Source organism: Anopheles nili, chromosome 3 (genome assembly GCF_943737925.1).
Source record: "Anopheles nili chromosome 3, idAnoNiliSN_F5_01, whole genome shotgun sequence".
In the NCBI taxonomy this organism is placed as follows: Eukaryota; Metazoa; Arthropoda; class Insecta; order Diptera; family Culicidae; genus Anopheles; species Anopheles nili.
The window spans coordinates 39,098,672-39,126,469 of NC_071292.1; the positions used below are offsets into that span (position 1 = coordinate 39,098,672).

At 45.4% G+C, this 27,798-nt stretch overlaps 3 protein-coding genes across 3 annotated transcripts; 2 read left to right on the forward strand and 1 right to left on the reverse strand.

Annotated features, from left to right (window-relative positions):
- Window positions 1–139: 139 nt before the first annotated feature.
- LOC128723645 (solute carrier family 2, facilitated glucose transporter member 3-like) lies at window positions 140–4,084 on the reverse strand. Its single transcript, XM_053817407.1, has 7 exons — window positions 3,992–4,084; window positions 2,320–2,424; window positions 1,836–1,996; window positions 1,099–1,741; window positions 812–1,024; window positions 645–747; window positions 140–567 (listed from the first exon to the last, which is right to left on the reverse strand). Exons 1-7 carry the CDS (start codon window positions 4,082–4,084, stop codon window positions 308–310), a joined length of 1,578 nt encoding a protein of 525 aa, XP_053673382.1. The 3' UTR covers window positions 140–307.
- Window positions 4,085–4,807: 723 nt separating this feature from the next.
- LOC128725273 (sugar transporter SWEET1) lies at window positions 4,808–6,051 on the forward strand. Its single transcript, XM_053819003.1, has 5 exons — window positions 4,808–5,063; window positions 5,131–5,208; window positions 5,274–5,500; window positions 5,570–5,745; window positions 5,806–6,051. The coding sequence occupies exons 1-5, from the start codon at window positions 4,987–4,989 to the stop codon at window positions 5,935–5,937; spliced, it is 690 nt and encodes a 229-aa protein (XP_053674978.1). The 5' UTR covers window positions 4,808–4,986; the 3' UTR covers window positions 5,938–6,051.
- Window positions 6,052–11,765: 5,714 nt separating this feature from the next.
- On the forward strand, window positions 11,766–27,371 carry LOC128723313 (uncharacterized). The gene is made up of 6 exons (XM_053817040.1): window positions 11,766–11,786; window positions 23,828–23,976; window positions 25,195–25,269; window positions 25,347–25,507; window positions 25,581–25,754; window positions 25,822–27,371. The coding sequence occupies exons 2-6, from the start codon at window positions 23,896–23,898 to the stop codon at window positions 27,272–27,274; spliced, it is 1,944 nt and encodes a 647-aa protein (XP_053673015.1). The 5' UTR covers window positions 11,766–11,786; window positions 23,828–23,895; the 3' UTR covers window positions 27,275–27,371.
- The last annotated feature ends 427 nt before the right edge of the window (window positions 27,372–27,798 follow it).

Here is a 27,798-nt window from a genome sequence, read left to right on the forward strand (position 1 = left end):
CCATTCATAGTGCCTATGGACGGGGAAAACGAACAGCAAATTCGCATGCGGCGTATATTGTTAACCGTGTTCTTTATTCATTTGCAGTTTTCACACAATCCAATCGCAGTCCTGCTTTCGTTTGAAAATATCAATCACCTTAAACTAAGTACTAATAAACAACGCAAAACTTAGGAGTACGGTTTAAGCCACTTTGTTCTTCCTGCATCATACTCCGCACGTTTGAGCAATGTTATAAGAATCACAACACTTTTCAAGTGTAGCTGTCGTATTTGCTTGTCATTATTGCTGCAGCTGGTCTGGCGACTTAAGGCACTAGCGGCTTGGAGCTGAATCCTTTAGCGACGAGCGGTACAATCTGCGAGATATGTTTGCCGCGGGTCTCAGGCAGGTACACCTTCAGTAGGAGTGTAAGGGCGACACACGTGATGGTGAAGGGAAGGAACACGAACGCACCCCACGCGCCTTGAAGGGTGGTAAACAGCATAGCCACGAGGAAGTTGCATCCCCAGGAGGCTATGCTACCCATGGCCATCGCTGCTGGCCGTGGACCGACTTCGAACAGTTCTGGAAGGGAGAAAATCGATGAGGCCACGTCGTTAAATCGAATTCTACTCCTTCTGCACTACGGGGGGTTCGCTTACCGGAGCCAATAAAGTAAGGAATCGGTCCAAGGCCGATCTGGTAAAACAGAATGTACATCAGAATGGCAACGATGCTCGCGTAAGAGAACCACTCGACGTCGTCCTGCGGAATGGAGCAAGAACATTATTAAATGTTTGCACACCGGCGTCGAACCGGGCATACTTACAATGAAGTACACGATGAACGTGAGACAGAAAAGAAATATTGCACACATGCCACAGGATAAAAGTGCGAGGAAGCGGCGATTGAATTTTGCCATCAAGATTGGACTGAAGAACGCCACGAATAAGTTAAGGCATCCGGCGCCGAGGTTCGCAAACTTGGCATCTGTCGAGCTTAAACCTACGGATTCGAATATGGATACGGAGTAGAAGAACACCTAATGGAGAGAGAAAAAAAAACACGTCGTTTAGTGAAAATTGCACGATTCGTCTGTAGCGAACTGTCTCTTACCGCATTGATGCCGGACAGCTGCTGGCCTCCTTGTAAGGCACACACTAATATTAGCGGAAGCATTAACGTTGGATCCCTGAGCACGGACAAAATAGATCGTTCCTTTGGTTTGTCGATCGTACTATCGCTCTCCCTGCCGGTTTCTTCGTCGTTCTCCGGGGTACATTCTCTTCGCATGGCGTCGATCTGTTCCCGGACGTACTCGTCACGGACTTTGCGGCCAGCTACGCGCTTCAACTCGTTCACCGCTTCATCCTGGCGCCGTCGAATGACGAAAAGATATTTTGGGCTTTCTGGCAGCCAGTGATAGGGTACGAAAAACGCTACGACCAGTATGACGTAGAAGCTGAGCGCAAACTGCCAGTGATCCTCGGTGCCGAACACCTCCTCGAGGCTCATAACCTGACCGACTACGACTCCACCGGTGACACCCATTGAGCAAAATACGCCCAGGGCACCGCGCAGTCCTAGTGGAGCCAGCTCCGTCAAATACATTGGGACTGTAGTCGTCGTAAGACCGGCCGCAAGACCCACTACTATTCGACCGATCATCAGCAGTTCAACCGATCCGATCGCTTTGCAGAACTGGAAGCAGAGTCCGCCTACGACAAGCAGGAAGCCACATAGAAGAAATGAACGCTTTCTGAAACGGAATGCACAGGCATACAAAAACTACAAATGAGTGATCTGTGAGGAAGCATCTGACAGTGGAGTCATCCTTATAGTGGATTACCTACCTTCCAAGTCGATCGGCAACCCACGCACCACCTAACGACCCTATTACGCCTCCGATTAAGAAAATGGACACAACAGCGGACCAGAATGTTTCCAAATTTCTTTCCGTAAACACGGTGCCATACGTTTCAAAAATGGTTTCATTGCACCAGCTTTTGATAACCTACACATGAAAGGATTAAAGACAAAAAGAATAACATGATTAGTAAGTGATGCATTGGCTTCCATTCGATTCCTACAGCTCTACTTTAGTCAGATTTAAAAGAGGGCGCTTACTTTATGTAAGCGCAATCGGAGATGGGTTGAATTTTTCAGCACAAGAGTCACGTGCTGCTAGTTCTTTCTGGTCAGCTGGAATGCACCATGGATGTTTACAAACTAACCAATATTTTGATAAGTAGTGTCGATAAAACTCTCAAGCTAGTATAGCAGACAAAGGTTTTATTTACGTTGGGACGGGTTCGAAATTCATGTTTTTCCACTTACATTTGCCGGAGCATTTATAACGCCTATATTGTAGCCGGTCGGTACTGCTGCGCCAAAGGTAGTCGAAACACCTGCCGTGATGAGCCAAAATGTCCATCGCGTATCCTGTAGGAAAACATTAGCAATCAGGTAGATATACTCAAACAGATTTTCTTAGGAGGATCGGCTATATTTGCTTAGCTAGATTAACGACATGCGAATGGATTAACAGGCTTAGTAAATACTGCGTCAGTTACTGTCTACACAATAAGGCATTGAAAACGTCCGAGGGTATTCAATCGTTATCATACGCGTGATAAGATTGTATATGCATTTCTCAAACCATGAAGGTAATCTATCAGCCAAGGGATACACGCGCTTCTCATAATACATATCAGCTACGTTGAGAAAACGTGCAAAGATATTTTTAATAGCTTTTTGAACACGATCGTTTTGTTTTTTTCATTAAAGAGATTTAAATAAATTGTCGTAATTCGATCGCGAACATGGACACACAAGGCACGAGATAATTCTGACGCTCTTCAGATAAGTAGGATCCGGGATCGTGTTTCACTTTCGCTCGAATGATTAACTATTGCTTATCACTCACTTCACTGTCTTGCAGAGATGGCGGAGTAACGGTCATGTTTGGGCAATAGTTTTTCTAATCATCGGAAAATAGATCACACGCGAAGTACTTTTTATGCCCGCTTTAGCACATGCTATGCCACATTCCGTCAACCGTAGGAGCGGTTGGTCCGAAGGCGACTAATCTTAACGACTTTTTTCGCGGCTAATTGCGTTCGGGATCGCTGGGTGCGATCCCTCACATTATCGGTAATAATGATGCTAATTGTGCGATAATCCGTTATCGACTATATACTGTACCCGTTGGTGTTGTCCTGTCTGGGGGCCAGGCAATTGCTCACTGGATGCGTGTATTGATTGCAACGCTATTGCTGTGAAGCGTGCAATCTGTGAGCTTCATAATCATCAATCCAAACAAGCCGTTAGCTTGAATCAACCACGCCGGCGGCTACCAGAAACGTGTTTACTTTTCGCGCGTTTTGTATTCGTATAACGCACAGATAAACACGGTAGGCGCCGGGACGCATTCGGAAACGAGCCTCCATCGTTTCCGTCAACAAAAGCGTTTTTTGCAAGCAACAGTTCTTCGATCTTCAGCGTCCATAAAATGCACGTGATCCATAAAATGCTCCAACATTTTATAAATAATCGCTCACGCAGTGTCTAGCCGTGAGAGTGAGAGTCTCGGCCGAATAATAGTCGTGGTGTAGTTTACGCATCACCTGAAGAACTGTCTGGCGCCGTCCAACCAGCCAGTCATCAGCTGTTTCTGCCGCATTCATCATTTCCTGCCCAGCACATGCACGCAACCCTTTTCGAACACCTTCGCACGGCCCCTTTCGTATCATTTTGCAAATGTCGCACTTTATTCAACCTCCGAGACTGTTTCGCGCGTGCCATCTCTCTCTCTCTCTCTTTCTCTATCTTGCACTCGCGTAACATGAGCTTTTAGCGATTTCACTATTTTTATTCGATGTTAGTTGATCGAGAGAACCGACTCCGCATTCCACCCTTAAGCGCGCCGCCACTTGCGTTATGAAACCGTGGGATTAACGGCACAATGGTAGATAAAAGGGCTACAGACGTTGCGAGTGAAAATGCTCACCTTGCGCACGTTGGCGTTGACGTTCGGTACGATTTTGGGACCCCGTTCGGAGCTGTACAGGACACTGGCTTCTTCGTGATCGGACGGACTCATGGTAGACCGTGAGGTAGTTGAAGCCCCTCGTGGCTTTTTTGCACTGCGCCAACAACACACCCTACAACTGCTCGTGCTGGTCAGAAGAAGCACTTTCACCACCGCAAATTATTCGCACAACCTTCGGCATTTAGCAATGATCTTTGCAGCTTGTCGGTACCGCGTGCCGCACTCTATTTCTCATGTGGTCTTGCTATGCTGTCTACATGCAAATGAGGTAGAAATGTTCGAACCCCTTTTTAATCAGGGGCTCTGTCCAGCTAACCGAAAAACTTATCACTTATTAAAAAAATCACTGATATGCGAGACATTCCTTCTCTTTCTAAGCAAGAGCTGTGCAAATGGGAGAAAAAACAAACCGAGAATCGACTTACGCACAGTGGGTGAGATAGCAAGACAATGGGTTTGACGTAGCATCGGTTTCTTCATTTTCACCGGTTCGCTGAGAGCGATCGTTACCTGGTAATTACAGAGCTAAAAAATGCCAGTACATTACAAACGGTATTTTTCACGTAGAATGACGTTTCGAGAAAATTCAGATTAATTATATATGTGTAAAACAGAAAATTAGTTTATGTTCCGTTAGCTGTTTATTTTGATTTCCTTGATGAAGAAGTAACTGTCATCTAAATGCGTCCTGTTCCAGCTGGTAAGCTGTCAAAGCGCATTGTACAGCGCGACACGACGTGTGTTATTTGTCAATAGATGGATTATAAACAAATTGCTCACGTAGCGAGCTTTGTGGAAAACCAGAGTTTATCTTGAAATTGTCCATAATTGGAGCTTGTGGATAGGCATGATTGCTCGCGTGCCAATGCGAAATTATTCTTCCGATGGAGTTTAGGATAGCTGTGTAGCGAGTCCAAGTTCTGCGCAAAAATAATTCGTTTCCAGCATTGACAATGGAAGCAATATTGACCAAAGGAAGCTTGGCCTCTCTGGCCACGGTTGCGACGGTGTTACAGTTCCTTACCGGCACGTAAGTAGTACAACGAATTCATTCTTCCTTTGATGTCTATGGTGTCATCAATCGTTACTCTGTTTAGTGTCATATGCAATCGATACATCAGGAAGAAATCTACTGGAGATACGTCGGCCTTCCCTTTTATATCTGGTTTTCTGTCGTAAGTATTTGTGGTCGTTCTTGTTGTGGCGAAATTTTTCGAAATGATGTGTGTTTTCGTTGCAGATGTTTCATGTGGCTCAAGTATGGTGTACTAACTGAGGAAAGCACTTTGATTTTGGTGAACTTTATTGGTTCAGCGTTGTTTTTCTCGTACACCGTAGTTTTCTTCGTGTTTTCCGTCAACAAGCGAGAGGTGGTTCGTCAAATGATGCTCATTTCGTGCATTATTTTGAGTGCAACGATCTACACGTCGTTTGAAGTGGATGCTGAGAAGTCGATCAGAGTGATAGGTAAAGTGATGTGAGCTTTTCAGCCAGGAGTTTGTTCTAATCAAGCGCTGTATTTTGTCCCATGCGCAGGTCTGCTTTGCTGTTGCCTGGCGGTTCTATTCTTTGCATCACCGCTGACGACATTGGCTCATGTTATACGCACTCAAAACACGGACAGTCTTCCTTTTCCGATCATTGTTGCTTCCTTTTTTGTGTGCTTGTTGTGGACAGCCTACGGGATACTTATTGGTGATCGGTTTATACAGGTTTGTGTTTTTGAGCCATGGTGCTTTACTAGCAAGATTAACGCAAGAGATTTATTGCAGGTACCAAACCTTCTTGGAGGAATATTGGCCGCAATTCAGTTGACTTTGTATGTGATATACCCGAAACAGAAAGCTTCCTCCGGCGGTGGACCACGTTACTCCCCGTTGGTATCTGAAAATCCGATTTTGTAGTATTAATGGTGGTATGATAGATAAGAAGTACCCAGTGTGCTTATTGTTGTAAGCAGCAATGAAAGGTATTAACGCCGTTGTTATTCCATTTTAGTCAATAAACAAACATGTGAAATACGATATGTTAGTACTGTTTTGGTAATTACAATGAGTGGAAAGTATTTAACTGATTGTAGTAAGCTTGACAAATAAATTTCCGTATTTTTGCTATGAGAAATGTCTCATTTTCAATTATAGAAACTTACATTTACCCTACGACATCATGAAAACTGTACATAAATATTTGATATGTAAATATTTCGATGTTCAGGTTCTGTATCTGTTCAATAATCCTTAACATTGATTATTTATAAAATAGGAGATTTGTATATTGAGCTACGGAATACTCGGTAGCCACTCCGTGAAATGGTTTTATTTTTGTTTTAAATATTTGATTGTATTTCCTAACAATTTCCTTGTTAGATTCTGTACAAAGGATGGTTACAATAAAATATCCTTGCACAAATAATCGATCATATTTTCAAAATATAAATCCCCCCAAAAATATAAATGGCTATTTGCTTGGCTAAATTTTGGAAAGAAAAACAAAAAATAATTTTTACTAATACCCATGAATATTTTGTAATAACATAAAAATAAAATAATTCGTATTAAAAAGCTTAAAGAAGTAGATGTTTATTATTTATTCTATACTTTCATGTTTTTCATAAATTGCAGCGCCCATTAATCTTATCGGATGAATTGATTGTGGTGATGCTTGATACTTAATAATGTTTGATTAATATGTTAGAGATGTATGAGAACATCCACATTAAATTCAAATTGATGCGTCCTTGTAAAATATTAATGACCTTTCAGAAAGGGTTGGATCACCTTCGTTTGCTTTTGTAGACATAGTAAATATGCAATGTGTAGGAACTACGAAAGGTCAGAGTGCTGGCCTCATGCGACCCGCCAGAATCTCTCAAGAGACACAAAACGAGTTTGAAAAACCTGAGATTACGTTTAAGAAATATAACATTTGTATGAAGTATAACATTTATAAAACCCGTGTACAACATCATCTAACAATGATTGTCAATATTCGTCAACATAAAAAAACATTTTATGCCTCGTTCTATCCAGCCACGCGTGCTTCATGATTCTGTACACTTTCTTTCTTGCAAACCGCTTCGAGTTCCCCAGTACAGATGCACAGATAATAATGTTTACTTGATTTGGTGAGCGAAAATTTGTCTGTTACGGAATCACACCTATCGCGTGAGCAACGGTGATGCAACGGTGGTTCAACTCGTGTTATGTTTTGCTGCAATAAAGCTGTGGACGTGATAAAGGGCCAACAATGGCCGGTACACGCTGCAGCGATGCGCCCCCATTTGCTCGGCAGAATAGAGATTTCAGACTGGCACTTTTATTATCGCCGACAACAATGCGTGTCAATGAAGTGAAGTGCACCCGAATGCCAACATAATTTCAGTGCCCATCACTCACAGCACCCCTCGACAGGGCGCCCGTGTTAAGGATGCGATTGATGAGCACGGTCGGGACGGATTGATCCGTAATGCTGACTTACTGATGGGTTTTCGCGATGAAAATCGCTGTCCCAAATTGACACTGTATCGTCACGAAGACCAGAAGGACGAGCACATCCGCAGCTGCAACGGGTGTTTCGGTGTTTTATTCCACACAAGCCATGGGCTGAGGCGGGATACATTGGAAAAGGTCATTCGTTTGTAATGTCGGTTGGAAGCACGCGTCAGACTCACGTGCCATGCAGCTGATGTACCTGGGCTCGTTCTCAACCTTCCCCTGTGGTGTTACGGATCCTCCACGAAACGGAAGAAACCAGATTCCGGATGCTGGCGTGACAGAGACGGAAGGACGGAAATGCGTCGGACATTTGCATAAAAATCATCAGGATGCGTGCAATCAAACGAGCTTGTTTGTTTGTTTATTTACGTTAGCTGGGGTCCACGCGATTTTCCCTGTCGGTTACTCGATTAAATCCCAAGGTGAGGTGTTCGTTTTTTCCCCATGCCCAAAGTGTTGCATTGTTTAATCTGATCGATTGTTACAGTTTTGAAGCTCAACTCACCCCTCACCATTCACCAGGGGTGAACGAAATAGACGCAATTTATGGTATGCGTTCGTTTACTTCGTTTGAATTTATGGCCTTTTAAATGTGACGCGCAGGTTAAGGTGATTTGGAAAGTTAAATTTACCCTTACATCGAGCACGCGAATTATCGTTCCGATTGGCGCATGCTTCACGCGTTGCGTTGACCATCTACTCAACTTACTTGCGTACTGCTGTTTTTGTTAAAAATAATTTAAAGTCGTGCTGAATCGTATCGACCATACCAGGGGAAATTTTCCATTTTCCTACTATAAGTGTTGCCAAAACGTTGCAGCCGTCCCAGTCGAACGCTGTAGGATATAACATTTACAATCAATGGTTTCAACATGGACGGAACGGAGCGATCGACAACAATGCAATAATAGCCACTTGATGCGCTCCTCCCCGTTGTGGTTGCTTATGATTTTTCACAAGTGCAGCCACTTGGTGCCGAAATGGTATCAACGAGCTCATCTACTGTGAAGCCCATGGGAAACGGGAGTTCCAGTTGGGCGTATGATTCGTTTTGTTCCCAAAATAGGTACCGGATTTGGAATTATTTTCCTCAAGCATTGCAACATCCAGGCGTTCGGATTTTAAGTGTTGTTACGCAAATCAGACAGCAAACCAAGAGCCGGGTTGTAGAGCGCAAATTATTTTTATGTAGCAACATATATTCTTTGGGTTTGTTAAATAAAGCGTGAGGTTTAAAAAATATCTGATATCTCTGCTGTTAAAAAAAAAACATAACAACAAAAAATCTCCACATGAAATTTGCGCATTTCCCATATGAGCACCACTGGTTTGCGCATTGTTGCTGAAATGGAGAAGAATTTATTTATTCGCGTTTAAGCGCCGAACAAACAACCGAAATGAAGCGATAAAATAATACCCGCATGGTTGGTGTAAAACGTAAATAAAATCGAATAAAGATTCCACCAAAAAGGGAGCAAAATGCAAGGGATTGATAGCGCAAGTAAAAAAGGGCTTTTAGCTAATGAAACCGCGCGGCCGTTTTAGAGCGGTAGTGTTTATTTTGAAACCCGATCAAAGCAACCACAGATCGCGAAGCCTGCGCCAAGCGTTATGCGCAAGGATACAGTGCTTGCTGTTCCCAAAGCTGGATGGTGTAAGTGGATGGGAAAGGGGTGCCAGGGGGTAGGAAAATGATCGAATGCGGACACAACCCTTCACGGAATGTTCGTGTAGGGACGGAACACAAATGGAAGGGAATGAAACAATACGGTCCAGGATGTAAAAAAATAATAATCGTTGATAAGTGCAACGTGAGGACGAACAATGTGTGTGCTTTGTCGATTATGCAACCGACCAACAATCGGGGGTAGTTTCCAGCCGTTTCTACCGTAGAAGGGTGCGCAAATGATTGATCCCATTCTGGTGACGATGGTGTAGACTGTACCTTGCCAGCACCGGGGGTTTCCTCAGTTTTCCTTGCTCCGTTCTATGTAGGGTCAACCCTACACGGTAACGCAGGATTTGGCTTGCGACGAGGAGTGCTCATGACTTTAGCATGCACATTAGAAAAAAGCCTAGGGAATGGGGAAAAAACTAGCTTTCTGAATCCCTCGCACAAACTCCGATAACTAGAGCATGCAAATGCTATCAGTGCGTAAACCCGCAAGTCGACCTAACGATGTCTCATATTAAAATCTGATAAGTTGGCAACGATTAGCGGGAGTCACCCATCTTTCTGAAGCAAGATATTCGAAAAATTGTTCCAAACACTGTCCTAAAGTTTATCAGTTTATCCAACATGAGTAAAGGAAATCTAGTTTCCGAGTTAGTTCTCCATTGATATATAAAGAATATAGAAGATAATTAGACTTGTTTTTTTTTTATTCGGTAAGTAACTTGGATCGTTTATTTTCTCTATTTTCATGTGCTAGTATCATCTATGGAAATCGGTTTCTTTAGGTGGACACTGTTGAGACTAAACTTTTAATGTTTTTGTAAATCCAATTTTGTTTCCGTGGTTTAGCATGCAAAACCTAATTATTTATGGTCAAAAAATAACTTACATAAAATTACTCATGTAATATTTTATACAATGTACAAATCCCGTAAACAGAATTACGATTTGAGGCAACATTTGAATTTTAATGTAAGTAATTTTAATGTAAGTAAGTATAAGTAAGTTCATTTGCCATAAGCCAATAAAAATGTGATGAGTCGGTCCATTTTGTCCATAAATAAATTATAAATATAAAAAAAATGCTCAAAAAAGCCTGTTTAATCTTTTAGAAAACTTTGAAATAATTCGTACTGCTTTAATCCAAAAAAGATTCGGATACAGTTCTACGATGCTAGAAGAAGCTAGAAGAAGGATAACGCATAACGGATTGCACGAGAGCGAGGCAGAATTTACAGGACATATGGCACTGAGCACCTAGAATGTTAAGCAATGCTTTGAAAACTAGGATGAATAGCTACAAAACATGAGCAAAAAATGGCTGATCAAGATGTGAGGGAACGAAAAAAACTGATAGAAAAAGGCAATTAGACGCTTTCACATGTGGCAAAACAGCAAAAATGTTAGAAAATTGATGAAGTTAACAGCGCGTACAAAATTCAACAGGGATAAGAAGCTCTATATGATCAGTACTGAGAAGTATTGTTTAGAAATGCTAAATCTTATTTTAGTAGCTTGACGGTTGCCATCCTTTTAAAAATATATATTATACACAATGGCAACAGGTAGATTTTAGCATTTTCGGTTTCCTCAAGAGAAGTACAGAAACATTTGTTTTCATCGGAAACCAAATTTCTGATGAAGCTGGCTAAATTCTCACCAGAGCTAAATTTCCAGTGGTCGCTCTCTCGACTTCATAGCCTGCTCTCCGTGCTCATATTCTTACAGCAAAGCTACACGAGCCACATCATGAGCTGAAATACGCAAACGGGCCCAATGCATAAAATATCTTATATGAAAATGTTTCTATGTATCACATTACATTCTTGAGTGATCAAACTCATAAAATTGTCATCTGAGCCAATTTTATAGACTTAATGTTGAACCAGGATGAACCAGTACCGTATCATACTGAATACGATATAATCGAGTGCGGTGTGTGTAGTTTTGCTGTCAGCGCTGGTTCCCTCTCAAAGTTGACATTGCGTAGCAGGCGCGCGCTGCCGCCATTTCGAATTCGTCCGTTACTGCGTGCGTACGCACGTCGTGGTTTGCGCGATAGGACTGTAAACGGTGCGCGTGTGTTGTGTCGTTGAAAACTGATACTTCGCACGGTAGAAACTGAACGGAATCCCATCGGCTCTCTGCGGTTGCACCAGTTGGGCATAGAGGTCGACGTCGGAAGCCCTGCACTTTAGCCGCACTTGAGTTTGTTTATCTCTGCTCGGTGCCATCTGAGGCGCAAAATCAATTACATTCACCGTGTGTTTGTGGAATCATCCCGAGCGCTGATAGAAGGCAAATAAACGTCGCTCGGACAAGAATTCCTAGCGGGGGCAGCGTAGTGCATGTGCATCGTGAGAACAAAAGAAGGCGTGCAGTGGTGGCTTACAAACAAACCAACGTGGGCTTGGTGAAGCCCGATCGTTTGCTTGCGTGTTCATTGGCGTGTGTTTATGTTCGGTGATATTTAAGCCCTGCTCTCAAATTTGTGTCGAAATGGTGGTAAAGTTTGTTGCGCCAGGCATCACAAGGATATCCACGTTCGAGACCATCTGAGCCACCCAGATACACCGTGCACAAGGTACGTGAAAGGATAGAACTCTTCACACAACTAAATTGGGCCGTTTGTTTGTGCCATGCGTTTGGAAATGTCCTTTCGTCGAGTTATCTGACAATGAGGGCTAAAAAGGGGCTCTCAAACGTTTTCTCACCCTAATTTCTGCTTTCTTCCTATCGGTTGGCGTCGTTGATGTCGTTGTTTCCCTTCTCGTTGGCTTTCTTCGACCGTTCTAGACGAGGGTGAAGTTTTGTAAAGTGTCGATACGCAGGCGATATGCTGGAAGCATGCGCAACAACAACGCAGCATGTCATCTCGACCTGCTGCAAGTAAAGTTTGGGATAGTTTTTTCCCACTTTTTTGTGTTGTTGCCTGCTACATTCTCTCACGCCATCGATCAACGGCTGCACTTCATTGTCGTCCGGCAGTTTGCAGGTCGATGCACATTTCCATTCGCCTTGGTGAATTTTCTTGCGCGTTTCCTTTCTTCCTTCGTGTGTGAGAAAATGACCACCGGTGCATTGTTCCGAGAGGGTGCACTTCCTTCGCGAAGGGCCCATTACTTGTCCGAGAACATTTCCCGCCAGCCGGCACTCGACCGATGGCCAACGTTCATGTTTCCGTTTTCCTTTCGATCGTTTACCGTGGGTTTTGTATGCGAAAGCAGCAGAAATGCGAAACGGTTGCGGTTGCTCGGTTTGTTCTGGCAAACGGTTTGTGTTTGCTTTTTAGCGGCAGATCAAGTAGAACCTGTGGAGTGTTTTCTAAGGAAAAGCATTGTTTGAAACGGAAAAGAGATGCTGCTTCTTGGTTGATAAATTTTTAGTAAAACTCCATGGCAATGAGCTATCAATTTTCTAAGAACACTAGGTCAGTATGTATACTAAGAGATAGTCAAATAATAATTATTTTTTTCTACGTTTTTGGTCTCGTTGAAATTTAAATGAGAAGCATAAATGTAAATTAGTTGATAGAGCTCAATTACTGATAACATTAGTCTCCGTGATGATGTTAGAAAATTAATTTAAAGACAAAATACAAAATTTTGTTAATAAATAACCAAAATTGATTTTGTCTTCTACAAGCAATAGGAATTTAAATCTCATAAATTCCAACTTTATTGAAATAATAAAGTATTGCAAGCAAAAAAAAACATTTTTTCTCAATAAAGGGAGGGAGTGTTTCATGATGCAGTATAATCGATCTTGTGACATTGGGTCGCTTATTCGTTCTGCCATTCCACACAAACCTTGCCAGCTCTGCACGTTCTGTTCGTGCTGGATGTTTTGGCAGGTGTTACAAATCAAATGAATGTAGTTTACCTACCTCATTACTATGCATTTAATTTCATTTAGACTGCGCGCGGGCCTGTGCGCGGTAGCAACACAATTCAAAACGATTCCCACAACCGGCGTACAGCGAAAGAAAGTCGCTAATTCAAACCGACGGCCTCCCAAGAGGGCGAATGCTGGAGATGCCAGCTAACTTGGGGCTTTTACCATAACGACATCACCAGCCCAGCACTGGCACAAGGCCACCGCGTACAAATGAGTTGTTGTGTTTTCGCATAACTCAAAAGTGTCATCACCTATTAGCCGATTGTATGCAAAAGGGCTCTGCCAACGGAAGCGAACAAATGGAATCCCATTCACCAGGGCCATGGGATGAGTCTTGGACAGGAAAAGGTGTTCTGCACTGTTCGCTGGATGGTTTCCGGTTGGAAATTCCTCAGTTTGGATGGGGATGGGGCTCGTATTTTTTTTTGGGCTCGAAGATGAGATTCAACCTCAACATTGCGCAATCTCGACCGGCGTAATATTGACCACGACCCGCAGCCAAAATAATTTTGCCAGGGCGGTCGGTCACGTCGTGATCATCGTTCGCAGGGCTCTAGGGCTTACGAAACGCGCGTGCGCGAAGGGCTCAGATTGTCTGATGCTGGTGGCCATTTCCCAGCCATCCCGGAACAGTGTGCCATTGTCTTCAACGGCTGTGCACGAGGCGCGCACAGGCTAAGAATGTGAAATTGAGCTTAATCGGTGAGTGAAAATTGCACCTGAGATAAGCCCCGGACAGCAACGCGTTCCGATCCGCGAGCAGCAGCAGGTGAAGAAAGCAGCACGCAGTTGCCGTCGACACGGACTCTCTGGGGGGAATATTGGGGATGTGCCAGCACTAGGGCGCGGAAAAAGGTGAAAAAAAAACACGGCTACAACAATAAACCGAGCGCCAGAGCACCTCGATGAGGCTGACCCATGGCGCAGTGGGAACTGGAGGTGGTATGTAACGTTATGTTACGTTTCGAGATGCGCTGTAACACACCGCCTGCAGAAGGAAAGAAGCGCACACGCACAAAACGACGAGTGGTTCGAGATCGAGATATGGCTTGTTTGCTGGTTATTTTGGTTGGGGGAAAAGAGTGCTTTCTTTCTCGAATCGGATCGATCGCGCGATCGAGAGAGGATCGTGTGCGAAGTGACGTGAATGCAACGTGCGCGAAGCAAATCGCGGAAAGCGCCAAGCTCTCGACCCGCGCATTTCCGCGGGTTTTCTTGCGCGGACAAGCGTTTGGCGTTGTAGCGAGCTGTGTAATTTGATCATCGAACAATTGGGTCATATGTACGATTATCACAAACAAAACCAATCCAGCCTGGATTCGCTCCCTGGGTGAGGGTTTTTTTTTCTTCGCCACACACGCATCGTGCGTTTATTGTTGATGCCCCTATTTCGGATTATTTTCTTTCGCTTCGCCGCACCACAACGGGCCCAATAAAGGGGGAGAAGGTTAGAAAATGCGAACCACAAACACAGACGAAGCAGCTCGGGCTCGAAGGCAGATCGACAGGATTATCGATATGCCAGTGATAAATCATGCGCAAACTCTCCTTGGGCCGGTTTGGTTTAATGAATTCAACGCACGAGCGCACCTCGTCGGACAGGGCTCGTGCTGCTAGATTGAAGGGAAGGATGAGAAACAAGCAACAACCATCATCATCACCATCATTGGTTGGCCCCGGCCGATTTACCCACAATGTTTTTGGAATGTGATGCGAGCAAACGCGCAGGAATATAATATTGTCGATTGGCTGTAATGGGGCAGCGTTTATGGAATCATCCGAAGTACGCTTTAATTCGCGTTTTCAATGCAAATCGATTCGCTCCGATCCGATCGATTGATGTGATAGCAGAGTTGACAGAATGTGTATGACTGATGTGAGGATTGCTCGATGGATGGGTTATGCATAATGTTGAGAATACATTTCGAAGATTCCCACAGGGCGCTTGATCGCAGCATCGTAGCATAGGAACAGTGGATTTGCGTGTTGTTACTGTGCGGGATAATGCACAATCACCTCATGCCTTTGAGGGTTTTCGGGTGACTGTTCCCACCGGAACGTGACGATCTCGGGGAGAAGTTTGAAAGTTCAATTCACGAGCCACAACTGGTCCTGGCGGAAAGACAACAGGTTGTACCTCGAAACAAGGTTGGTTGGAATGTCTAATGTGGCGCTCATTGAAGAGAAACGAGCCCAACGAGTCGCAATAATACCTTAAGCTTGCGCTAACCAGCACGACTCGGAATGATACAGTTTTCCAGTCACCGGAACCCACCTGCGTAGACATTCCCTTCTCGATTCCACACGAGATCGCGCTGGAAGCGGCAATTTTGACGAGACACCTCAGCTCAGCTTACACGTCGGATCGTCGGAATGGCCGATCGATTCATCCGGCCTGTGGAACCGGTCTCGCAGGCGCAGATTCCAACACCGAGCGATGGCTAATAAATATGCAATGACACACTGACGCATTTATCGACGACGCCTCCTTCACCACGACCTGATGACTAGCTCAGGAAGCGCGGGTACTTGCGATCGAAGGACGTTTAGCGTGAAGCAGTATAATCGGCGGATGTCGGCTCGGATGGTCGATGGTTAACCTTGGCAGGCTAATCGCTAACCTCGGTGTCACGGTGGCGGGAATCGATCACTGGAGAAAGCTGATTGGAAGTCATTAAAACTGTTTGTCCCCGTTACCGGTCCTCAGTCGTCGAACTAAACAGGCCAGACAGGCCCGTGATTGATCCGGATAACTGGCGAGGCTTATATGGCCCCTGAAAGTGCGTGTGTCGCCGCCAGGTGGCGCAGTATTGTAATGGCACTTTAGGGGTGCTGCCAAGGAAGGAGTTGAACGTTTTCTCATCTTTGTTGAGCTGTTTGCTCTCTTACCCCGAGGTATGCACAAAGACGCGCCCAATCGCTCCGCTCGCCCGTTCCGACCATCCATCAGAGGCAACCAACCACTAATGCACATTAGCGCCAAACGTTTGCCGCGTGCACGGTAAATTGCATTTATAATTGTAGCTATTGTAGCGTGGGGAACCAGCGTCGAAGACCGACGTGGCTGAATAGGCCAAAAGCTGCAGCACCAGCACTTGAGTTGGGTGGGCGTCAAAGCTACCACCTCCATAAGACTGGCACATTTGCTGCATTAGTTTTCTTTTTGCTCGATGTTATGCATTCGCCTGCCTTTGGGAGGCGTGTGTTTGGGATCGTATCTTTCCTGCGCCTCTTGTGTTGCTTGGCCATTGTTGTGGCGTGGCAGGGTGCGAAGAGATCATGCCGATGTTAATGTACTGCGAGTGCGTGAGTATGGGAGGTTATGTTTCCCACTTTGCGTTACATTCCGGCCTGCGGCTAGAGCGACTCGTCAGCGGCCGTTTTGATTTGTTGCAATTGTTTACACACCGTGTATACAGACCATTAAAATCGGCCTCAAACAAAGCGTGCGGCAAAGGTGTGTCTCGACTTCGAGCGATCGGAGCCTCGTGGGCACTCCTCTAGTGTCTCGAGTGTGTCGCGGGATACGATGTGCTTAATTTTGGGAGACGCATAAAGACGTTTTTTTTTTTTTTTTTTTTTTTTTTTTTTGTGTATTTTTATAGCGACTTTGAGCCGGCGTGGCTACATTCGCCTCTAAAATAAAGACGTTTGCGAAATTTGATACACACTCAAACGGCACTTATTCGACAAACGATATGCGCGACTTGGATTTATGTGCTGCCGTTTTCTTTCCCAGCCGTCACAGCCTACTTGGATTCGTTTGAATTTGTTCTTCCTGATCACGTCTGCGGTTGCTTTGTTTTGATGGCGCAGAGCGAAACGTCAGCTAAAAGAAGCTGACTGATAGCAAGAGCTGGTCGTCTGGCGGCATACAATCGATAGACTTCCGGTTCTGACGGTCGACTTTACGTTGGTGCTTAGTGACTGGTGCTATGGATCGTATTTTGGCTACCCCAGCTCACCGGTTTGGTGTCTCTCCCGTTTAACCTTACATGGGACTGCTTTTGTTTCAACTCATGAACGCCTTCGCGAGATTGCGCGCTGACTCAAGCTATATGAAGTATGTTCGAATATTATTTCGTGGGTGATGAACGGCGACTGTCTCAGATGCGTGTTTTCGTTGGGAAACCGGCTTAGAGTCGACCGACACAGCTCCAAAGGATTTTAGCGGGGGCATGGCACAGAATCAAGGCTGACAGTTTTTCGGTCTAGCATGTTATTAGCACGCCTTTTTCTAACTACGTTATTAGTACACCTTTTCTAACTGCACTTTGGAGACTAGGCGGCATGCATTGGATACTACTCAATGCAGCGTGTAGTCGCTTTGCTGTTTGCGTTTCATTTTGAAACACTCATCGGTAAAGTCAAAAATGAAAATCTGAAATCATAGTTTCGTTCGATAGGATGAACTTTGAATATGGTTGTTACTATTTTGCTAGAAAGCTATCATTTTCGATCTTTTCATCTATCGTGTCGTTGTGGATGTAAAGCCAGTTTTGAGGAAAAATAACTCAAAATTAGTTGTGTATTCTACTATATTCACCTAAAATAGGGAAAAAATTTCCAGCGTGTCTCAAGTGGGGCAAAGAATGACTCGGATAAATCTCAAAAATTATAGTGTCCTCATTCGAATCAGATTTTACCCGATCGCTAGTGAACCACCAGTATCTCGAGTATTATAAATTTTGCATGGTTCTAAAATTTACATTCGGCCTAAAACATCTTGACCATGCATAATGCGAAAGTCCTTCAAATTGTCCTCGCTTTTCTGTCGGTAGCGGTTCATTTTTAAAGCAACGCTTGGCCCCGACTACATGGCTGCAACGCTGGAACGAAATAGGCTCCGTTTCCGTTGACCATTTCAAAAGGTAAAATTCGGATGCATAAACTTAAGCAGCATTACCCACAGCCGAAAAATAAAAGAAACAAAACAACCCGCAAATTATAACCATGATTAATATGTCGCTTTTGGTCGGACCGTGCAAAAGCATCGTCCATCATCCGGAAACGCATATTGCCCGGCACATCACGCGGGATGTCATTCGGCGCAATTCCCATCGCCATAGGCTGCAGGCATCGCAATGCACCGGTGCATGACGACAATGCCACGGTGCATTAGCGGCCGGTTATGCACCGACGGAGGGGGAAACGAAAGCCAACATCGGGGTGCGTGTGAGAGCGTTGGTCAAAATTAATTTGTACATCCAAACAGCTGCTTTCAGCTGCTGCCATACGGGAAGGGTTCGGTCTCCGGTGCAGCGGTGTATCGATCGCATGGGTCCGGATGCGTTTATCAACCTCGGTCAAACTGAGGGCCTTGTGCGTGTGTGTGTGTGTGTGTGTGTGTGTGCAATGGACAATGCAACATATTTAGCTGAACGGCGGAACGAAGGGACGAAATCATGCGTAACGTCTTTGGCCGGCCCTTTGTTGCGCATCGTGGGCAACTTGTGGTCAAGTTCATGCATCAGTGCTAGTGGAACTCGTCGAAGGGACTTGCGTCAGTGTGTCCACTCTGTCCTGGCACATGGCTGGTTGGTTGGCTTGAGTTGGGCTTGGGTACATCAACTCGGAGTTGGTTTTTCGCGAGGGTTGTGGACTCGTGATTTATCGTCCGCACAGTTCGTACCCTTGCGGCAATAAGTGCCGCTGGCCCTGGGTGCGCTTTGGCAAGGGATCGGGTTCGAGAGTCACCGAGTCATCAGGAGATGCGTTACGACCTTGTCGGGGGAAAATTGCATGGGAGGATGTTACGAAAGGCGCTCAAAACACGCCCTAGCCTGGACAATGTCGCCCTTTCGTGTTGGGCCGTGAATGTGGTGCGTTTGGTGAACGCTAATTGTTAACGTCGATCGCGTGTAATTCCATTCAATCCCGTATAAATTATTTAAAGTCGTTCGCTTTTGGTGAGTTGTAAAATTTATTGCAAGCACTCTCAATTCTCAATTCGGTCCCGTTGTATAAGCTGGTTCTAGACGCAAACCCATACCAATCGCAACCTTCGGCAGTGAGCATGGGGGCATGGTTTATTTGATCTGAAACCCTGATTGTTACATGCGGAAATGAAATGAATCACTGCTAATCCTTCACTGCGCATGGTTCAGCATTGTTAAGCCGTTCTGCGCCACCAAACCTGAAACCTGGGTTGGAATGTGTATGTAATGCTCGTTGGTACTCGATGGTGATTCTAGATTTAGATCTTGAACCAATCCAATAACAATTTGTCCAATGAAAAGATGTACGATCTATCTATCAACCGTTGGCTGCAACAATCCAGCAAATGGCAAATAACAGAGAGAAAAATCTGGAACGTTAGAAATCAAAACTAACCACCGTTCTGTAATATTTACGATCACGCTGTGCGAGTGAAAAATAAAATATAAAACCCAACCGAATGCTGATTGTTGAATATTAATTTTACTGCTTCGTTATTAGCTGTAAATTACCTTTTTATGAATGTGCATAATTTTCAAGATCCTAGTTTGATATATCCTCATTTATAACGTGTATATTCCCATTAAAGGAAAATAATACTACCGTAAAAAAAGTAAAAGTTTACCAGAATAACAATTATTGAGTTGAACATCGAACGTTTTTCGTTCACGCTAGTGCTCCGGTTTTCCTAATGTTTTTCGGACCACCAACAATTTGGGAAACCCATCGACATTTCTTCATGTTCTGTAGGCATTATTTTTCGGGAACATTTACCAAGGGGCCATTTGACATTCGTTACCATTAATTTATTTAATCGCATCCTGCACAGTTTACTCCGGCCCGCATACAACGGCTACCAACGCATGAGGCACAATTTGCTTAATGAATGTGACCCCATCGCGTTGGGTTCGATCATAATTCTGACGGCGCGTGAGAAGTACGCCAAGAATGTCACCTTGGTTAACCTCACAAAAATTTAGGCCGCGAATGTCGCCTTCATTCTTCCGTATACCGTGAAGGTACCTGAAGCCTTCGGGCCATAGCTTAGGCAAAACATTTCAATAAAACCCCGGCTTGATAGAGCACCTCAGGGTTGGGACCGGAAGTGTCGCGAAACATAAAAAAGCGAACCGCCCCCGGACGGCACGTCGTTTAACGAGAGTGTGCCTTGAGCTGGCGCATGAAGGCCCAGAATTCACACAATTATTCTGGCACGAAGCGGCATTGGCGATATTCCATCGCTTTGCCAGGGTTTTGTGGTTAATTCTCGGTTGGTTTACGAACCGAATAACCAGTGTCGGAATGGAACATAGGCGGTGGGGAATTGGTGAGCAAAATTCTCACACTCAACCGTGTCGGTCGGGGGGAGGTCGTCAGCTCGAGGCTCGAGGGCCCAACAGCCGCAAACTCCAGTTCTCGGTTGGTTGATTGGAGAATTGCGTGCCGATTTGCTGGTGTTCCTGTGGTCTCGGGATCAGGCGGTGTGTGAATGAAGTCTTAATGTTGGTACCTGCAGGAATCGGCTCGTTTGGCTCCTTCGCCGTGCACCGATGCGTGACGTAGGCCGGGAAAGGATCCAGAGTGGGTTGGGGAAGTAAAAAAAATAAACAAAGAAACATTCATAATACATAAGAAACTTGTACCACCGGAAGAAGCGCGCCCCGTAGCGGCGATACGGTTCCGTGCACAGGGCAGAAAGAACACGACGGTCTGGCTGATGCGGGCAAAAACAGGCCCTCTGTGGGGCCGCTGAGGTGTAAAGATCGTTCTACCAGCTCACGGGGCCGTGTAATAAATGGACTGAACCAACCCAACACAGCTCCCAAAGCGGCGCGAAAGGCGAACCTGGAGTTTCTGGTCGAAGCAGAGCCGAAAGATAAAGCGAAAAATAAAAACGCATTCGGTCTAGCGAAGATCGAGTGGCGTTGATAAGATGGACACTGGCCCGAAAAAGAGGAAAAAATACTGCCGCAATAGAATTTAATGCCTCTTTAATGGGCGATCCCGGTCGAGAGCGGAGACCTCTAGTTGAGGAAACAACCGATAGGCTCTCGAAGGGATCGGACGAGGGATCTATCGATTTTTTGATCCTCAAGTCGCAGGTCCAGCTGCGGATCGATCGACAGCAATATGGCTCCAGATCGGTGTGTTCCCAGGCACCAGATCGTACTTGTGTAGAGCCGTGGAGTCATTTTTATTTATGGGACGGTCTTGGTCGTTTTGAGCTTTGGTGGCTTTGGAGGAAGTGAAAATTAAGGTAGCTCACTAGCTGGGCAATAAAGCTTCATAAAGAAATTATCACCTTTTGCCACTACCGGACCGGTCATTAGCATGGCTGCGTATTTCGGCCTGTTAGCGTCGGCGTTCAGATGCGCTTCCCATCGGCTCTGGGAGCTACGGAGGGCCGTAATCGAAATGAAACGTGAAAATGGCAACAACAAAAAAATGGGGAATAAAAATACCGAAAAAAAACTAGCCGCACTTTCGATAGAGCTGCTTAAAATAAATTTCTCTTTCGTTTAGTTTCACAGCGCGCGATCGTCGACTGTGGTGCTTGTTTTATTTGCCTCTCACTCTTTCTCCTCTAGTTGGGGGCGAAAGTAGGGGCGTATTGTGGAGGGCAAGAGGGTAAAAACTAAAAAAAAATGAATCAATTTACCGTCCAGATCGGCTCGCCGAAAGTAAAGGTCAATTAAACAGTTCCGAGCCTAGTTAGTAAACGTTTGGCCGGCGGTATTAGAGTCGCGAAAGTATAGAAATCTACTAGACCTGCGAACAACAACAAAAAATGGAAGAAAAATGCGAGCGGAAGGAGTTGGATTCACATTTCTTCGCCATCGCTTGTTGCGATACTGGAGCATTTGTAGTTTGAATTATTGTGAGAATAGATAACTGTGGAAACCGTTGGGTAATGTATTTCTACATTAAACTAAATATCTCAAAAATCTTGTTCGAATGTTTATTTTAGAAATAAATCGATAAAAGTTGTTATCATTTTTGTGAGAACTAATATTCCTCATTCTATTGTCTATGAAATGTGATTCAGAGGTTTTATCGCAAGGCGTTTAAAAGAAAAATTAATCGAATTCTCGTTAAACTTTGAGCGTGTTACTTTGGCAATAGAATTTCCGTTTTTTTTTCGTTGGTTCTTATACTGAAAGTTCTTCGAAACGTGAAATTTCTTAATTACATAATTGGTTGCGTTCGTTCAGCCTTTACCTAAGCCAGCTGCTGCGTGGCGGTTTGGTCGTGCTCCAGACTCATCGTTACGTGCGCCAGTGTGCTTGCAATGCTGCTGGAAGGGCTCGCGTTCAACAATCGCGTTCGCCTAAGTGTCCCTGCGCGAATTCCACGCTTCGGCAGCCGGCGTTGCGATCAATTAATTCGCTTCTACCCAGACGCGGCGCGGCATGCAACTTCTTTATTTATGAGCCACTCTTTTCGCTAATCGTTCCATAAGCAACGCGATCGCGACGAGCACCTCAGGGCACGTACGAATAGGCCGCAATGTTCTACCACCGGGAGAGACTTGCACGATAGCGCTGCGTTGCGTGTCGTTTGTTTTGCGCGATGAGACGGTTATGCGTTATGCTTCGGGCGTATGATCGCACACATGTGCTGTACATCGGAGCGTACTGATGACGAAACGCCGACACGGGGCGATTTCGAGAAAGAAGAGCAATTTGTGCTGCATTATATCATAGCAGTCAGCATGGGCTGGCGTTGGGTTGGTGAGTTTTGTTTGGGTCGAGTCGAGCAGACAAATTGGAGGCAAATTAAGTGCAAACTGGAGCGCATCCGATGCTCCTTCGAGCACGCTTCTTCTGGACGGTATTGTCTGCTTTGGCAGCCAGGTAAGGTGCTCGTTTGACGAGCATGCCATGCCGTAGAATATTCGTCTGGTTTTCGTTATTCAATGTTGAGAAGAAGGTGCCGTTCCGCAGGTACGTTAAATTATCTCAATTGGTCGAGTTTGTGGGTGAGATCGTTTGAACGATTACCGCTCAATTAAGGATCTGCGAGTAGATGTCGATGGTATGACTCCAAAGCCAAATTGTATGTGTGTGCTTGATTGACTTTACTTAACCAATACCGGTGAATAGCGAATGAATTATAAAGTAAAATGTACAAAGTCTAATTTTAATCAATTGAAATGAAACAGAATTCAATGAATTCAAACAGAATACTACATCGGGTACATACATGCAAACTGCAGTAATCATATCAATACGCTCATGTTTATCACCAATCTGCAGAAAACCATATTTCACCAATGTTTGAATTGTAGATATCGCTTAGAAATCGAATGCCATGGGTAGAAAATGTATGATGAATATAGAAATGATTGACTTTCTTTGCTAAAAGCCACGAAAGACAGGAGAAAGGTGGACCGAACAATGGGCGTATTAAATAAGGTCTGTCTATTGTTAGTAGCAAAATGCCCTAAATAACGCTAAATTGTAACTATTGAAACCCGATGTGAAATACGACTTCATATCGCATCAAGGTACCGTGAAGGAAAGGTAAAATGGGCTCATAAATTCGCTGGTTGATGATTGGTAAATTGAACGATGAACAATTTCTGTTTCGAGATTGATTGATGCGCAATTGTGTCAATTTACTTTTTTGGGCAGGGTGCAACAGAGGCAGCAGTAGCTTGGTCAGGGTAAATGTGTTTTTTTTATATCTTTTCCTCGAAACACAATCATTCGAAACATACTGCTATCATATCCAACACCCCATACGTCTAACATACCTAATGCTCGGTTCCCATTTGTTGTTTCAGAGCAGCCAGTTTGCCAGAGCTGGCCTTGCAGTGACTCGCGCTGTCTTCAATCGATCATCATGATAGTGTCGTGATGGAATCCGGTAGCCTCATCGTCAACCATTCGCCCGCCACTATATCGAGAGCATTTCTGAATGAGCGTTCCTCCTCGATGGTAAGTGTGTTGTTCCCACATGTGCATGTGCTTCCAACTGCGCTCCATAGTGAACCAGCATTAAAGGTTTCCCGCTCGATCGGAAGTGAGCGATCGTTGTGCCATCGTGCTAATGCAACTGCCATCTGGTTGGGGCAAAAGGGCGAAACAATCGAGACTGCCGCTTCGGAACACGTCATCGAGATCGACTGGTTCCTCGAGACCGACCACGAGCTCTAACCACGAGCAAACCCGCCATTCGTCCGGATGTCGATGATTGATTATGCGCCGCCTGGAGCGATGATAAATGATAAACTGGTGTTGCCGAGCAGTAGAGGGGAAAGTTGCCGGTTGACACATTCTTCTGTGATGAGCGTGCTGCGAGGCAAAATAAAAACCCTCAGCTTTGCGCAAATGATTCGGCCTTTTGATGCGGCTGTAGCTGGCTGGGACTGCCGACAAACGCGGATAGAAACAGATCTCAGCTCGGGTCTAACGCGAGGCTTTGGAGAAAATGTGGTTTATGATTTCGAAAGCGATGCTGAAGCCGCATTTTTCGCGCATGTGGTGCGATGTTGCTGCGGTCGGCGTATCGGCGTCGTGATAAATTTATTTGAACCATTAAGGAAAAGTATGGGTTAGCACCTTCAACCGGCGCTGATCGAGGCTTCGGTAGAGGCCAATTTGGCGATTTTTTCGAGAGCCAACGACGAAACCACCGAAACCGTCGAGGATCGTGAGCGGAGGGTCTATACTTAGCGGCAACCAAGGGTTGGCGCATTTATTCCAGCAAATGATGGACCTCCGGGCTTGATCTGTTCGCCATCGTGAAGCGTGTCAGGAAATATAAAGTGCAAGCTTGTTGATATTCCTTCCCCGACGGAGGTGGCAGCTGCATTATGCCAGCGAAGAGAGGCCAGTTGCTTTGAATAGCAACGAAGGGCCTCACATTAGGTTGTGGTGTTGCGTAATGATAATGCATTTATTGTGTTTGCCACCGCGGGGTTATTATTATTCCGTGAGCACAAATGATTTCACTAATGCCACTGGTGGTAGGCAGAGGGATGCTTCGTTTTGACATCGTGATATATGCAACCGCTGAGATTTAGCCCGCGTAAATAATTTATTTTTATATCAATCCCAACCGCGCACTTAATGGATGATGATGCACTCATTAATGCGTTTCATGAGTGAAATGAATTTTTACCCCCCCATTACTGAGCGCCTTTTTCTTTGCAGACAATTCTTCCATCACATGGAAAGCTGCATCAACATCCTCCGAGAATGTCACAACTGGAAACCTTAGAAGCAAAGGTAAACGAATGCGCTTTCCTCGCAAAAAAGATCTAACTATATTCAGCTCTCCGTTTGTTGCTTTCATGTCATTTCAGATGGCGAACATTGAGGTGTCGCTGTGTGCCGGAACCCCACGAAGAAGAAAAGGAACATCCTTGGGAGGGTCCTTGTCGGCTCGCTCCTCACCTCGACCGGAATCGGCACCCTCACGTGAACTCCGATCAGCCCTACAGGATCGTGAAGCGGTCATACAGAGGTCAGTTCGACTGTCTGTTTAACGGTGCATGTTTTCCCTAGTAACACGTGTTGCCTGTATCTTTCTTCTTCAGCCTGCGGCTGCAGCTCGGCTTGGGAAAGCTGCCCCGCCCGACAGGACCTCCGCTGGATGAAACTGAACGACCGGTGGCCGAACAGCGCCTAGCGAAGTTGAAATCGGACGCCGAAACGAAGCGACATGTGATCAAAAGCTTGAAATCAGCGCTGGAAAAGCTCGACGTGACGGAGTAAGTGCCAGTGAAGGTCCTGTGACCCACACACCAGAGTCCTAATAGTGATGCTTTTGTTTTGCAGTAACATCGACGTACGCATCCGGCAGGCCGAGCTAGAGTACGCCTTGGGTCGCGAAGAGCTGCAGCTGTTGTCGTTGGTCGAAGAAGCGCGGGCTCTTCAGGGTCGGCTAGATAAACCAAAACACGAACCAAATACACTGCACGGTCTGCTGCAGTCGGGCGCCAGTCTAAGCCTGTTGGCTGTCCGTGCATCGACGGGCCGTTGGAATGCCAGCACCCGGAATGAACAGCCCGGCTTCTGGGTCGACTGGGTATTGGATGGCGAGAGTCTTCAGCGAGGAGATCGCATCATTGAGATCAACGGTAAAGCGATCGGAGGGCGCAACCGTGAGGAGATGGTGCGTGCTATCGGTTCTCATTCCAAATCGGATGTGGTTGTGGCAAGAGTTCGCAAAACACCACCTAGCGGCTTGGGAGCCTTGTCTCAGCAGTCACTGCAGCAATCGCAAGCGGACAATGTTCGACTACAGCATCGCATCTCGTACCTCGAGGATCAAGTGAAGGAGTTGCTGACTGCGAAGGAACACGGAACGATCCGCACCGGTGGGGTGGCCGTGAACGGAAGTGGCGGAGCGCACATCACGTCCATTAGCATCACGTCTCCACCGTCGACGCCTCCGGAGGGTAAAACACCACAACCACCGCACATTTACAACTACATCGACGAGCGAGGATCACCGCCACGTAACGGCAGCCCAGGACACGTCACGACGACCACCATCATTAAGGAATGCGATCGAATCAACGGCGAGCTGACGAACGGCGGATCAGACGTGCTGAAGTACAACCTCAGGAACTCGCTCTCATCGTCGAAGATCTGTATTAATGGCGGTGTCAGTGAATCGCTGGCGGCTCAGTACTACAGTCGTAAGGAACGGGACAAGCGTGAGCGTGAGTCACGTCGGTTGGATCGAGAACGCTACTTGCAGCAGTTCGGAGCGAAGCTGCAGCGCAGCACTACCGATCTGGAAAACGACTCCGATCGGGGTCGGTTGCTGCAACACAGCCACATTCGCAATCACGCCCGTAGTGTGGAGCACTTGAACGGTGACCGGAAGCGTTTGGTGGCGGCGGCCACAATCGACAGTGCCACGACGGGACGTCGAGGTGACATTCGCACGGTGAAGAGTCTGGACTTTGAGTCCGATACGAACGATCAGTACGCTTCGGAACCGTCTGGACCGGTGGGAAAGCATGGTGTTGGTGTACGGCCCGCACCACCTAAGAAACCGCTGCGTTTGTCGTTGCAACGCGCCCAGAGCCTGCAGACTGTGGATGGGTTGATGCTGGAAGCGATGAACGCTGCCAACGGGCATGATAGAAAGCGGGCGATGAAACGATCTCACAAGAGTGGCACCAAAGCCATTGACTCGAGCGTGACGGCCACGGTGCAATACATCGAGAACAGCGTCCCGATGCAGACGGCTTCATTGGGCCGGCAAAAGTATATTTAATGTGGCACGGGATCTTGGGGTCTGGCAAATTGTTATCTTGCGTACTATTACTGAGACAATGGGGGAGATTTATTGGCAACCCCTTAAAAGAAATGAATAGCAATAAAAGGTTCTGCAAAATTTGTAAGTAACGTTTGTTTATTTGTTTTATTTCATTCACTGCATATTTTCCAATTGAATTTTAAAAGATGTACTGTTGGAGGTGCAGTTCAACGGTTTTAAAAAATTCCAATGGAATATTTCAACGGATTTAGTCAACCACTAGCGCCATCTAGGTGTGAAGTAGTTAAAACAAAGGATCGGTGACAAGATCTAAGTAAATCATTTCAAAATTAAAAGAACACTAAAATCAGCTGAATAGCAAATAAATTTCAATGTAACCTTAGATACACAATCTTGTGACATATTTAGTTAATTGTAAGTGACTTTACTTAGTATCTAATACTTCCCTAAAGCAAAAAAGTTGAAAAATTAAACAAAATTCATACATCTCTTATATTTGCTCTACATTAAACTACTTTCAA